The following is a 13,578-nucleotide window of genomic DNA, read 5'->3' as shown; positions in this document are numbered from 1 at the left end:
ATTTCTAGTGCGGTGTGTGCCAAAAAATCTAACTCGAATTTAAGACCTCCTATTTCGAAAAATGTAAATGTTTAAAATGTTCCGCTTTTAATTGGGATTCTTTCTCTCTCTCTCTCTCTCTCTCTCTCTCTCTCTCTCTCTCTCGAAAATACCACGGACAGCCTATCATCATGGCTCTATGTTTCTGACTAGAATAATTTGGCTATACTGACAAAAAACAAAAAGAGCAAAGGAATAGTAATAATATTCCATATATAAAAATAACAATCAAGGAAAATCTAAAAGTGCAAAAGATGTCAGTGAATGAATATTTTTTATAAATTGGTTCTCGTTTTTCTGAGTGAATGATTCCAGCTGCACTCAACTTACTGTTCTCTGGAGCACAATAGATCTTATACAAGTGTCCTTGGAAGAAAAAGACAGATGAACAGGTAAAACTACTGTGGAATGTTATGCCGGCTTGACATGAAAAATTGCTTTAATAATCTTGGTCAATCTATAATGGTTAACAGATAGCATTAGTAATATTATGTATTTATGTGTGCACGTGATGCTCTCAAAGACATGCAAATATGAATGTTTAAATAGAATATTAATTTGATTTTGATCAAGCGAGTTGATCAAAATAACCAGATTAATGTTAATTGCATGAATGTTTTCGTCACGTCCAAGACAAACTTCTTGTATTTATTACCATATGCCTATTTAAATTAAGTAATTATAGCATCATGTAAAAATATCTAAATATCCGAGGAGCCCAGAATTGTTTCATCGACGATCAAAATAACTTCCTATTTGCACGGACAATAAGGTTTATAAATGAAATGAGCTGTAAGTGGAGATCCACTTCTTGATCAAAAGCAAAGTGACCGAGTAAACTTACACAATGGAATGGCTCATGTAAATGCAATAGTTAAGTCATATCGATGTTAGGCCTATATGTAAATCGATTGAACAGGCCTATGTGATGCCTTTATGCATAGAATGAAACAGCTGTGTGTGTTGGAATTGATAGGCCTTGCACATATAACTGTGAAGCCTGCAGTTTGACGATATAACATGATTCGTCTGAAATATTGCAATGTAATGGGCGTCACTTATCAAAAACAATCCATGGCTTAGGCCTATATATGCATAGCATATTAGCTACTTTGTGTTCGACACATGACTGAACAATGGACGAAATAAACAATTGTCGAATAAAGCTCAACACGCTTTTGCCTTTCGATTCCATAAAGATCTACATGACCGTCTACTGTCACGATTTTTGAACTTTTAATGAGTATTTTGTTAATTATTTTTTTTCCATTTTCTAAAAAAAATACCGAAACTGTAGAACTTTTAGCTACATTTAGGCCATTCTGAAAAATAAAAAACAAAACTGTCCTTCTGAATTTGAGACAATGATACAAACTTGCGTTTAGTGTTAGTTTTAGTTAGTTAGGCACAGATTCACTGTGAGAATTGAATAAGTTGCATAACAAGCCTTAATTCGCTGAAAGAGTACATGACATATGGACTTGATTTAAAAAAAAAATTGAAAACGTAAACATGAATGTTGAGTTGTGACTACGTTCACAACTTTAGGCTATATTATAAACCTATTATTATATTATTAATAATACTCATAATAATAATGAGCTAATATAAATAATATTTGTTCTTCTAAGACAATTCTTTGTCATGTTTCATGTCACTCTGTTACACTCGCTAACTACAGATGGGTAACATGAAAGATTAGCCTTTAATCAAACATCATGTTAAATGTGCATATAAGCTACTATAATTTTTTTAAAAGTAGAAATCAGTATTATAGACAAGCGAGACAAAACCCATGGCTTACCATTGCCTCGACCGACCGTGTACGCCGAAAAATGGGCGGAAAGTGCATTTGGTGAAAGCACCAGTTGGTGGCGCACTATCCTTATACATCAGTGCCCAGAGCAAAGAGCACTCTGATCTCCTTCCAAAAGCAGAAGATCTGTTTTATACCCCAGCACATTCCAGGGATTTCTTTAGAATGCTGCACAACTTAAATCATACCGTAAAACGTCTAAAGTGATTGTAATAGCCTCTATAATATGTCTTATATAGACTAGCTAATCCACAAAAGTCGGTCAATTGTAAACATTTGTGATTTAATTTCTTTAGCTGTTTCTTACCAATAATTAGTGCTATAGATGACAGCAACCAATACCACAGGCATAATCAACATTTAATTAAATTAGCTATAGCCTATATGTGGCTTAATGTTGCTGGTGATATGAAAGAAAGAAAAATATGTGCGATACATAGCAGCTGTTTGGATAAGTGTATGCTATCACAAATATAAGCCCGCGAACAAATATTAGTGTCATTGTAATGTAGAACGTAAAGTAGCATTGGTTTGTGTATATTTACACTACCGCAAAAGAGCGGACAAGAGCGGATGAGTGACCTTGACTCAGCATGGATCAAATTTTAAATCGATAATGTTCATGTTTGTCCAACGCATCAAGAGCCAAGATCATTTTTAAAATCATGAAATCACTTGAATATATGAATTAGGGTAATGTGATAATATATATACTGAATATAGCCTACATCTGAATCCGACAGTCCACCACAGTATATGGATTTAGACGCAACCATATTCGGTCTTAATTGTTACAACAATATAATAATAATAATAATAATAAAATAGTTTAATAATTATATAAATAATACATAAAATACAATAATATAATAATAATAATAAAATAGTTTAATAATTATATAAATAATACATAAAATACAATAAAACAACCTCAGATAAACTCACTTTCCGCACGTACTAGATAAAGGCAATAAAGGGATAATATTTTTGAAAAATGAAATGCAATGTAAGTGCTGTTCGAGCTGTTCGAACAATAATCCATTCATTTAACAAATGTTGGGAGTTGGGAGCTAAAAGCAAAATTATTCAATTTAACAGTAAATGTAGGGTAATGCAAACGTATTTTATGCAGTGCATTCAGAATGTATTCAGACCCCTTAATTTTTTAACATGCAATGTTATATTGCAACCTTATGCTAAAATGCTTGAAATTATTTTGTCCACATCAACCTACACTCCATACCCCATAATGACAAAACAAAAACCTGATTTTTGATAACTTTGCAAATTTATTTTAAATAAAAAACTGAAATGTCACATTGACATAAGTATTCTGACCCTTTGTTATAACACTTTAGTTCAGGTGCATCAAATTTCTTTGGATCATCTTTGAGATGTTTCTTCACTTTGACTGGAGTCCACCTGTGGCAAATTCAACTGATTGGACATTATTTGGAAAGGCACACAACTGTCAAATCTGAGCAAAAGCCAAGCCATGAGGTCAAAGGAACTGCCTGTGGAGCTCAGAGACAAGACTGTGTCCAGGCACAGATCTGGGGAAGGCTAAACTTTTTTTGATAATATATATGATAATTTGGCTGCATTGAAGGTTCCCAAGAGCACAGTGGCCTTCATAATTCTTAAATGGAAGACATTTGGAACAACCAGGACTCTTCCTAAAGCTGGCCACCTGCCAAACTGAGCAATCGGAGGAGAAGGGCTTTGGTTAGAGAGGTGACCAAGATGGTCACTCTGGTTGAGCTCCAGAGATCATGTGTGGAGATGGGAGAAACTTGCAGAAAGACAGCCATCACTGCAACACTCCACAGATCAGGGCTTTATGGCAGAGTGGCTAGATGGAAGCCTCTCCTCAGTGCAAAAACACATAAAAAAGCACCTAAACCTACTCTCAGACTGTGAGAAACCAGATTCTCTGGTCTGTTGAAGCGAAGATTGAACTGTTTAGCCTCAATTCCAAGTGTCATGTCTGGAGGAAACCACTCATCACCTGCACAATACCATCCCAACGGAGAAGCATGGTGGTAGCATCATGCTGTGGGTGTGTTTTTTTAGTAGCAGGGACTGGGGGACTGGTCAGGGTTGAAGGAAAGCTGAACACAGCAATATACAGAGATATCCTTCATGAAAACCTGGTCCAGAGCACTCAAGACCTCAGTCTGGGCTGAAGGTTCACCTTCCAACAGGACAATGACCCTAAGCACACAGCCAAGACAACGCAAGAGTGGCTTAGGGACAACTCTGTGAATGTCCTTGAGTGGCCCAGCCAGGTCCTGGACATGAACCCAATCGAGGATCTATGGGGAGACCTGAAAATGGCTGTCCACCAATGGTCCCCATCCAACCTTGAGAGGATCTGCAGAGAAGAATGGCAGAAAATCCCCAAACTGATGTGTGAAAAGATTGTAGCTTCATATCCATAAGACTTGAGGCTGTAATTACTACCAAAGGTGCTGAAACTAAGTACTGAGTTAAGGGTCTGAATACTTATGATAATGTTATATTTCAGTTTAATAAATATGCAAAGTTATCAAAAATCTGTTTTGTTTTGTCATTATGGGGTATGGAGTGTATATTTATGTGAAAATAATAATAATTGAAAGCATTAAGCACAAGGCTGCAAGATAACAAAATGTGAAAAAATTAAGGGGTCTGAATACTTTCTGAATGCACTGTATATAGGCTATATAGGATACTTATTTTATTCTCAAAGTGCATCTGTGCCTTCACTGCCATAAGCTACTCGCACATTTATGTCACATCAATTCAGAAGAATAGTTTTCCTAAAATTTCTTCAGTATTCGTATAAAAACGAACGTAATTTGCACCCAATAATTGCGTGCTAAATTCAGAAAAGTGTATTGCTCTGTGAGGTTTGAAAATATCTAAAAGTAAAAAGAGAAGTTATTAAATGAATAACCTTACACTATGCAATACACGCAGGAGATCGCTTTGACAACTGTGCATACCTGAACTTTTGAGATGGATGCACATTAGTTACCCATAATGGGATTGAGTTCAGGCAATTAAATAAGTAGTTAGAGGGTAATAGACTCTTATAGTCATACGACAAACAAACAGAGCTGAAAATATTGTCTGTGTCTAATAAGCCTCGTCCTTGTCTCCTGACCAATAGAGAAGAGAGAGGCTCTCATCCCTAAACAAATCACAAACCCATCGGAGAAAGTGAAAACGTGGAAAGACAAAGCAGAGGTGGGTGTTAGACCGGCCCACTGGACTGCCAGAGTAGAAACAACAAATATTGTCATTTTTACTGATTATTTTCTGACAGAATGTAACAGATTAGAGTGATTTGTTTGATCGACACTCGTCCAGATTTATACTTTTGTACTAGTCAAGTATAGCCTATATAGGTTACATATCAGCATGACGGTTATATTTCTATATAGTTATTTCTATATCTTATTGAACACTGAGGTGCGTTAAAATCGTGTAAAAGCGTCCTTAGTCCCTGTGTTGAACAGAAATACACACTGAAGTACTACCTTGGTTCTCTCAATGAGATCAGTTGCGTATGTAAATTGCTCCACAGCTCTGGATCTGGGCGAATCCGTTCCGTTTTGCTTGAATCCGCCTCTCCGTGTTCGTTCGTATTGACGCACTTGAAGACTCTTCCCTCAACCTTAAGGCGAGCGGCAACGACCAATCACCAAGCCATTACAGGCTTCATAGGAAACTGTTTATGTGACTCCAGAGCTAATTAGGCTCATGAACTAACAAATCGCTAGCACAACTGGTGAGGAACCGATCACATTCATGGATTGTCTGGAGAAGTCGGCAACTTCTATCACGATTTGGTGATCGGTGGGCTTTTGAAAGATTTTTTTCTTACCCTTTCCATAGCTGCCACTAACTTGTCTCTTGCTGACACAACTTTGGGCTTGGGTGTGGAGTACTTTTTAGTGCTAACGCGTGTCCCATTTTCACTTAAACTGGGGAATCTTGACTGGTAAACCATGTTTCAACCCACACCGAAGAGGTGTTTTACCATTGAGTCTTTGGTAGCGAAGGATAATCCTTTGCCAGCGTCGAGATCCGAAGAGCCCATCCGACCGGCGGCTCTCAGCTATGCAAACTCAAGCCAGATGAACCCATTTTTAAACGGCTTTCATTCCAACGGCAGGGGCGTCTACTCAAACCCGGACTTGATGTTCGCTGAAGCTGTTTCACATCCTCCAAACTCCGCTGTCCCAATCCATTCGGTACCTCCTCCTCATGCTCTGGCTGCTCACCCACTGTCGTCCTCGCACAGTCCGCACCCTCTATTCGCAAGCCAGCAAAGGGACCCTTCAACTTTTTATCCGTGGTTGATACATAGATATAGATACTTGGGACACCGATTTCAAGGTAGGTGAATGCAAAATAATCTATTCGTCAATATATATTTTTACCATTCGTTGAGTGTGGAGAAAATGGCTACAGATCACTGACAACACGGCCCGAGGAAAGACGTTTGACAGTGGGGTTTCCATTCATAATTAGATATAATATTTTACTTTTCTGCTAGTAATTAGAAACGCTAATACTAATTCATTATTTTGATACATCGAAATATTTTTGTTGTGAAGTAAAAACATTATAGCCTACAACGGTTTCAACAAAAATCTGGCGTTTTTCCATAGTTACACTAAGCTGGTTTTAAAGGTCAAAAGTATTTTTAAAAGATTTGCATAACTTTAATATTTGATTTGAATTAATTAGAAATTATTTTAAAAGGGTTTCAATATTTATTTCAGTAAAAAAACTTAAAAAACCTGTTAAAACCAACAAATTAATTTACGAAAAGAACTCTAGTTTAATTTCCGTTGTTGTGAGAATTCTCTCTTATAAAGTGTTTATAACTGGGTCCATTATGTTGTTGAAACATATGGTCTTATCTACTATAACATCGAACGTTACTATCCAAATTAAGTGTGATACTTTATAGTACTAATACCTATTATCTTATTGAAAATTACACTCAAAAAATATTACAACAATTCAACTTTATTATGAACTTCATGTATGGAAAATAATTCGTCTTTATGTTGATAACAAAAACACTCAAGGCCACTGGATTACATTTTACTGCTAAAATAAATATAACTGATTTGCATAATACCCGTGAATTAAATTTCAAAGTGCGGGGAAATAATATTGCTATTGTAAATTACTTCATGTCTTATAGTTAAACGTGCAACTAAAGTGTTGTCTATTTACTTGAAAAAAATCAAATAGCTAATATCGCTATTGTCACTTGTGCCAGAGCACATTATACAAATAATAGTTTATTCCAGATCATTCTTTTTGTGAAGACTATTCGATTGTGATATTTTTTGTTCACTAAAACGATGCATTCTATATAATTTTCTGCAACTGTAGGCCCTACACCCTGCAATATATTTGATAGAAAAGAATGAACGTGGCCTAACAACTGAATTAACTGAACCTCGTGTTTTGGGAGACCGTGGATTATAATTAATATCTCTTTCGTTACAGGAAACGAAACGAGTCCTGAAAGCTTCCTATTGCACAATGCACTGGCAAGAAAGCCCAAAAGGATTCGGACAGCTTTTTCACCATCACAGCTACTACGGCTTGAACATGCTTTCGAAAAAAATCATTACGTCGTCGGTGCGGAACGAAAACAGCTCGCTCACAGCCTTAGCCTCACAGAAACTCAGGTAAGAAGATGTCTACCTGTCTTATAGCTTCAATGTGCGCATGGTGCTATGGTTTTAATACGGCCTAAATAATTACTGAACACATACTGTTATGCTGTTTTTATGGTTCTAATGAAATGCAGTTGTTAATGTTTGCGTCACACAACTGTTTTGATGTTTTATCAAATTCAGTTCTGAATGTTTTAAACATTTAAAGCCTTTTTTTTTTTTTTTTACGTAAAGAATTACAAGTTTGTTCATTCTCCTTATGCAGGCTATTTACGCACGTACTGTTCATTATACAGATGTTGCACCTACTTGATAACAATTCGATTATAAACAAAAATTGTGTTTTGTTCAGGATGTGGTTTTCTTGGTAATTCCATCCGTTAAGAGCTAAGCATTGTTCTAAAAGCGTACATAATGGTCTTTTTTGAGTAAGTTAAATTCACCCCGGTCTTGGCTCTTGTGTAAAATGTTTGGCAATTAACCAGTTAACCGGCTTAAATTGACACTTAAAAGAAAGAGGCGAATTCTATGAATTTCCCTAACCATATTTAAGATCTTGCGCGTATCGTTTAGTGACCCGGTCGGAGTCTATTGTCCCGGTGACAGCATCGGCCCTTTTCTAAACGGAGCCTTTCAGAAGAGCAAGAGAGAGGAATGGACTACGAGCCACTTCAATGCTTCAATTAGCTCTCTGAAAGCACATTAAATGTGCCTCACTTGCCAAGTTGTCGCTGTAAGATTTACGGATGATATAAATTAAGCTAAAGACTGCATTATCGATTTGGGCTAATAGAAAATGTGTTATACTGCGTTGTAGTAGATAATGAGGGGTGCATTGTATAAATAGGCCAGCTTGTATACTGATCCGTGATAATCAGCGACATTGCCAGTAAAGTTTAACTGGTATTACTCACATGCTGCTCGTATTGTATACTGAATGCATTTACTAAAAAGTTACGTTTGAGTGTAAGTTAGGGCGTTGGGTATTGATTCAACCTGTCTGTCGCCAGGTGCACTTAAACAAGAAAGACACAACACCGTGTCTTTCGTTCCCTAATCTCTTCCTCACATTCAATCTCGTCTAGTTATTTAATTTCTCGTTTTGATTTATTTGCGTTGCTTTATTTTACCGTAGCCTAAGTATCAAGGCACTGAATGGATGTCGACCAATTCGCTCGCGATTAAACTGACCGTCTGCCCTATACATATAGATGCCTGCTGTTAGGCCAACTCTCTTTGTTTGATTGTTTTATATAGAGGCACGTGAGAATTTTTTTTTTCCGATTAATTGTATTTTACACTGATGTTTTACTCTTTTACTCCTCATAGGTAAAAGTTTGGTTTCAGAATCGAAGGACGAAGTTTAAGCGACAGAAACTGGAGGAGGAAGGATCGGATTCACAACAGAAAAAGAAAGGAACTCATCACATAAACCGATGGAGAATGGCCACAAAACAAGGAAGCCCAGAGGAAATAGACGTCACCTCAGACGATTAAAAAGACTTGAACTGTTTGAACCTTGGACAGCGGCGTGGCTTGAAGGGTGTCACGGATAAGGATGCTGTGTACTGACAGCGGGAGCGGGTAAAGCCAATATCACATTTGATTCTTCGAGATCGGCAGCTTGAGGGTGAGAGATCCTGTTGGTGGCACTGCTGCCTCTACCCCTTGTAGGGAACTGTCAATACTTTTCACGTTGCCAAGGCAAGGTGATTGACAGGTATTACAGCCCCCCCATTCCTCCACCACCACACTACCCGCACCACCTCATCACCACTATCAAAAAACATAGCTCAAATGCGCATAGGACATTTGCACTTCTGAGGGGGTTTTCTCTCATTTTATTTTTCCCAAGACGTGAACCTTCCACTTCAAGAAACCAAAATATACAGCTGTTTTTGTACATCTTGAATTGCATGGTAGAGCAATGGATTTTTTTTTGGTAGGTTAATTAATCTGACCTTTTTTTTTTTTTTTTTTTTTCAAAGTAATTTGTTTTTGATTCTATTTTTAATCAGAAAAAAAAATGTTGTGTGCTTCTTCCTATTTTACAACAGTGTGCAGTCTTTGAATTTATGATTCTCGTGTTAAAGTGATTGTGAAAACAATATGAAGTAGCAGTGCTGCGTTATAGTGTTTTTAAGAAGTAAAACCTAAATGCTAAACCACAGACAATAGTAATTATATGATATGTTTTCATGACATTCCTTAAAATTGAAGCTTTACCATGACTCCGTAATCTTGGTGCGAATATATTATCGGGACTCGCCCCTCCTTAAAGAGTTGCCTCGAAGGATTAATGCAAGAATTGACGGCCGCCTTGGCAGCAAAACTTCAAGCACTGAGCGTATTCCATGTATAGAGATACTAAAGCTAATGTTTATGTTAAATCGTCTTTTAAAAGAATGTAAATAATTTTGTGTTTGTGTTAAGTTTGCTACAATTTTAACACAAATTATACTTCCAAGAAGTATGTAATTGTCAATATTTTGTCAATAAAGTTTTATCATTATGTTGCTCAGAATAAAATTACAGGCTTTTTGTTTTGCAAAGGCCAAAATGAAACTTTTGCCCGGCTAGTGAATGAATTCACATGGTTGGTTTAGTGTTGTTATAACCACCGCATCATCATAGCGCTGCACCGACAGATGTATTCTTACGGTCTCTTGGTGTCATTGTCCATCAGGACAAACATGCGATGTATCAGAATGATCGCTGTTGTATGAATGGATTTGGCTATTTCACCTGCTGTCTAATTAATCTGAGGATATACTAACTTTTGTAACTAGGGAAACAGACTCGTTAAAATATAGAATGTTAAAAACAATCTTGAGCTCGATTTTTTTTTTTCTCCCAGAGCGAAGCGCTTGTTTTTCTTTTTCTTTCCTCATTTGCCTCTCAGTCTGATAGACTGGCATGAACCAGTGTTATTGCCATTGGTACAAGAGGAGCGTCTGGCCTGTTCAAGCTACAAAGAGTCCTGCGAGCTTTTGTGAAAGTGCAAATCAGTTTAGGCAATTATCATACGAGTAATATGTGGGGGAAAGGGGATGCATTGCCCAGTGGTCCACTTTAATCTGTTAATCCGTGGATCCAAGGGGGCCTGGTTGGACATAATTTAATGCAATCTGTCTACCTCTCAAAAGCGATAAGAGAAGGTTTGCAGTGTACCGCAAAATAAGAGCTTTGTTTAAAATCTTGTCGGCAGCCACGGCTGGAATGTAGGCTATAGCCAGCGTTCCCATTTCATAAAAATAATAATATATTATAAAATACAAAATAAATAAATAATAATAATAATTAAAAATATATGTTTTGAAAACATACGTCAAACCACACATTCAATCGTATTTTTGCTTTCATATAAAAAACAACATGCACCGCAATAATTCGACAATTTTAATTAGAATTGTATGAAATAAATATTATGGTATTATCCATTTAAAAATAAATAAATTATAATATCCCATGAAAGACTTAAGGTAGATCCTTCATCACTCCTTACCATTTTTCGTGTTTCCCCCAATACTCTTAGCCTACGCGTTGTTTGATAAAGAGCAAAATTTGGAGACGGCTGCACAGACGCATATAGGCTATATAGACCTACTTTTTTTTTTTTTTTAACAGTCTGTGGACTATAACGATAATAAAAAAAATCTGCGGAGAATACTATTAGCTTTGAAAAACCCTAAAAGCTTTATTACAAACCCAGCTTTGAAATAGACGGATTAGAAGGCTGAAAGGGTCCCACAATAGTTAGAAGAAAAGGTTTCATGCTAATGAGGTTAATGCCCTTTGTATCTCCGGACTCCACAACTTCATTACTCCTATCTCGGGCAACACCGAGCGTCTCAGAGCCCACAATCCACTCGAGCTGTTCCCTACCCTGCCTAAAGAAGGATTTGATAGCAGCCCTGTTCAAACTAGATAATTATATCTTTTCAAGTTGGAATTAAGATAAAGAAAGTTCGGTGAAGGCGGTGAGCCTTGATCCGCTGCAAACAAATTTGGCGCACTTTCTCCCTCCGTTGTGCTTCAAAAGACAGGACACCCCATCATTATCGCCTGCTCCCCTTTATTAATTTAGCTTTGCCGGTTTAAATGCGCCTGGTGTTTTGCATTTAGTGGTGGACAATTGGCTAAATTTAAAGGAGGGAAATTATACTTCACAAATCTTCACCACAGAAACTCTTTTTAATTATTTGTCCATGTTATTAATGAAATATTTCGTTTCAACAGCCCAGTTATGCACACAAATGTATAGTTTATAAGCCTTTATTATGGACAATATGCACATCATTCGGTTATGGGGCAAATACATTTTAATCAAACAATGGAAATTATTTATAGACCTAGAAGACTTTCTTAATTTTCAAATAAACTTAGATTTGATTACAGATGACAAAATACCATCTTTATTTATTAACTGTTATTATTAACAGTGAACGGTGGAATATGACTTGTGTATAGACTAGGCTATTAATCGATCTGTTTTTCTAAATAAGCTTACGGGCCATGGGACGGGCTGTGTTGAGAACCTTCTGACCCGCTTAAGTAACCTCGTGCTGCGATAACTTGTTTTAGAAGCAACATTAATTTAAACGGTCAACAACGCCACGCTTATAGTAGGAAAACGATCAATCACAGAGGGTCATTGCCATGATTCATCATACAGTCAGTAAAAAGTTGGTGTAGATTCCAAATGCTCGCAGTGGTTTCTGAAAACGAGTGATGTTAAATAATTACCCGTCATTTAAAACAGCCTCCTATCAAATAACCCCAATGACCCAAAACCTCTAATCTGCAATTACTAGCTTTAATTACGTCCGCTAATCCTATAAAAGGAAGTTTTACAGCAGTGTGGGTGGACGGTCTGGACTGCAAACTAAAAGTGCAAAATCAAACTTTTTTGTTGTTGTTGTTGCTTTGATTCAAAAACACTACCTACAATATTGCAAAACGCACTCAACTAACCTACACATCATAATAAGGTAAAATTACCATTGAAAGACAAAGTATGATGGACATAAATGCGCAGCCTTCCGTCCCACTTCAACATACTGACAACTGTCAAAAAGCATAATAGCTATTTTTTGATTGGAGGTTCTGCTCGGAACTATATTAGCCTATTTGTTTTCACTTTGCAGCCTACCTATTCCTAGAGGGTCACGTTCCCGTCTCAACTGGCCACTACAGCTGGTTTGAGGTGATATTTATTGCGTTTACTGGGATATGACGTCACAAAAAACGCAATCTATCCAGTTTCACAAATTGCTTTTGAAACTGATCCTTGTAATGGGAGAATGAACCCCCAAACAATTCCTGCGGCCTTGCCATAAGGTACAGCGATAAATATACAAGACTAATGAGCAATTACAATATAATCACCCTTCAAATAGTTTATATTACAAATTAAATATCTCATGTTAGAGCCAGGCTTACCTTTTATAATTAAGGAAGGAAAGGCTCGTGAGTTTCCATTCTTAAAGTGATGCGGGTTTGGAGACGGTGCAATACATAATTAATGACGTGGGTATTTAGGCAGAACGTCTAAAAGACACATGACGGGTAAATGTCGGAAATGTCATTTTTTACTTTATGTAGCCAATTGGTCAAGTTCAACATTGGCAGCTGTCAATTCCTAACTCAGCTTGATTGTATAAAGGCACCACCCCTATTCTACAAAACACACACAAGCACACAAATATCAATGGATCTATAGTAAAACATGGTGACACTGCTGAGACTTTATCATATTGGATATATTATACAGGAGTTATGGCTTTAACCTATGATAGCTCCAAGAGTCACAAATTTAAAGCCATTACATTTTCAGGGTTTCCATTCGAGGGTACTCCAAACATTTCTCCGCATTTAAAAGCCCCACAGCTTAAAATATGCTCAAACCTTCAGAGACTGATGATAGCTATATTTAAAATGTTCCTCTTTGGTCGTGTTTTTAGGAAGCCACTGATTATAATAATCTTTATTTGACGCATATTTTGTTTTGGGGTGGATTTTGTGTGTCTTTAG

The 13,578-nt window shown here is 36.9% G+C and overlaps 1 protein-coding gene across 1 annotated transcript; it reads left to right on the top strand.

The window, feature by feature from the left end:
• Window positions 1–5,540: 5,540 nt before the first annotated feature.
• On the top strand, window positions 5,541–10,096 carry emx2 (empty spiracles homeobox 2). Its single transcript, XM_052151486.1, has 3 exons — window positions 5,541–6,241; window positions 7,373–7,557; window positions 8,875–10,096. The coding sequence occupies exons 1-3, from the start codon at window positions 5,851–5,853 to the stop codon at window positions 9,040–9,042; spliced, it is 744 nt and encodes a 247-aa protein (XP_052007446.1). The 5' UTR covers window positions 5,541–5,850; the 3' UTR covers window positions 9,043–10,096.
• The last annotated feature ends 3,482 nt before the right edge of the window (window positions 10,097–13,578 follow it).

This window comes from Xyrauchen texanus, chromosome 20 (genome assembly GCF_025860055.1).
Source record: "Xyrauchen texanus isolate HMW12.3.18 chromosome 20, RBS_HiC_50CHRs, whole genome shotgun sequence".
Classification (NCBI taxonomy): Eukaryota; Metazoa; Chordata; class Actinopteri; order Cypriniformes; family Catostomidae; genus Xyrauchen; species Xyrauchen texanus.
Note: the sequence above shows the minus strand (reverse complement) of the source record. Positions and strands in the feature narration are given on the sequence as shown.

What these genes read in the sequence shown, in the direction of transcription:
- emx2 (XM_052151486.1), top strand. Translation starts at nt 5,851, where the DNA reads ATGTTTCAACCCACACCGAAGAGGTGTTTTACCATTGAGTCTTTGGTA. An exon ending in CTTGGGACACCGATTTCAAG is followed by an intron (nt 6,242 to 7,372) that starts GTAGGTGAATGC and finishes CTTTCGTTACAG; the next exon opens with GAAACGAAACGAGTCCTGAA. An exon ending in TTAGCCTCACAGAAACTCAG is followed by an intron (nt 7,558 to 8,874) that starts GTAAGAAGATGT and finishes TACTCCTCATAG; the next exon opens with GTAAAAGTTTGGTTTCAGAA.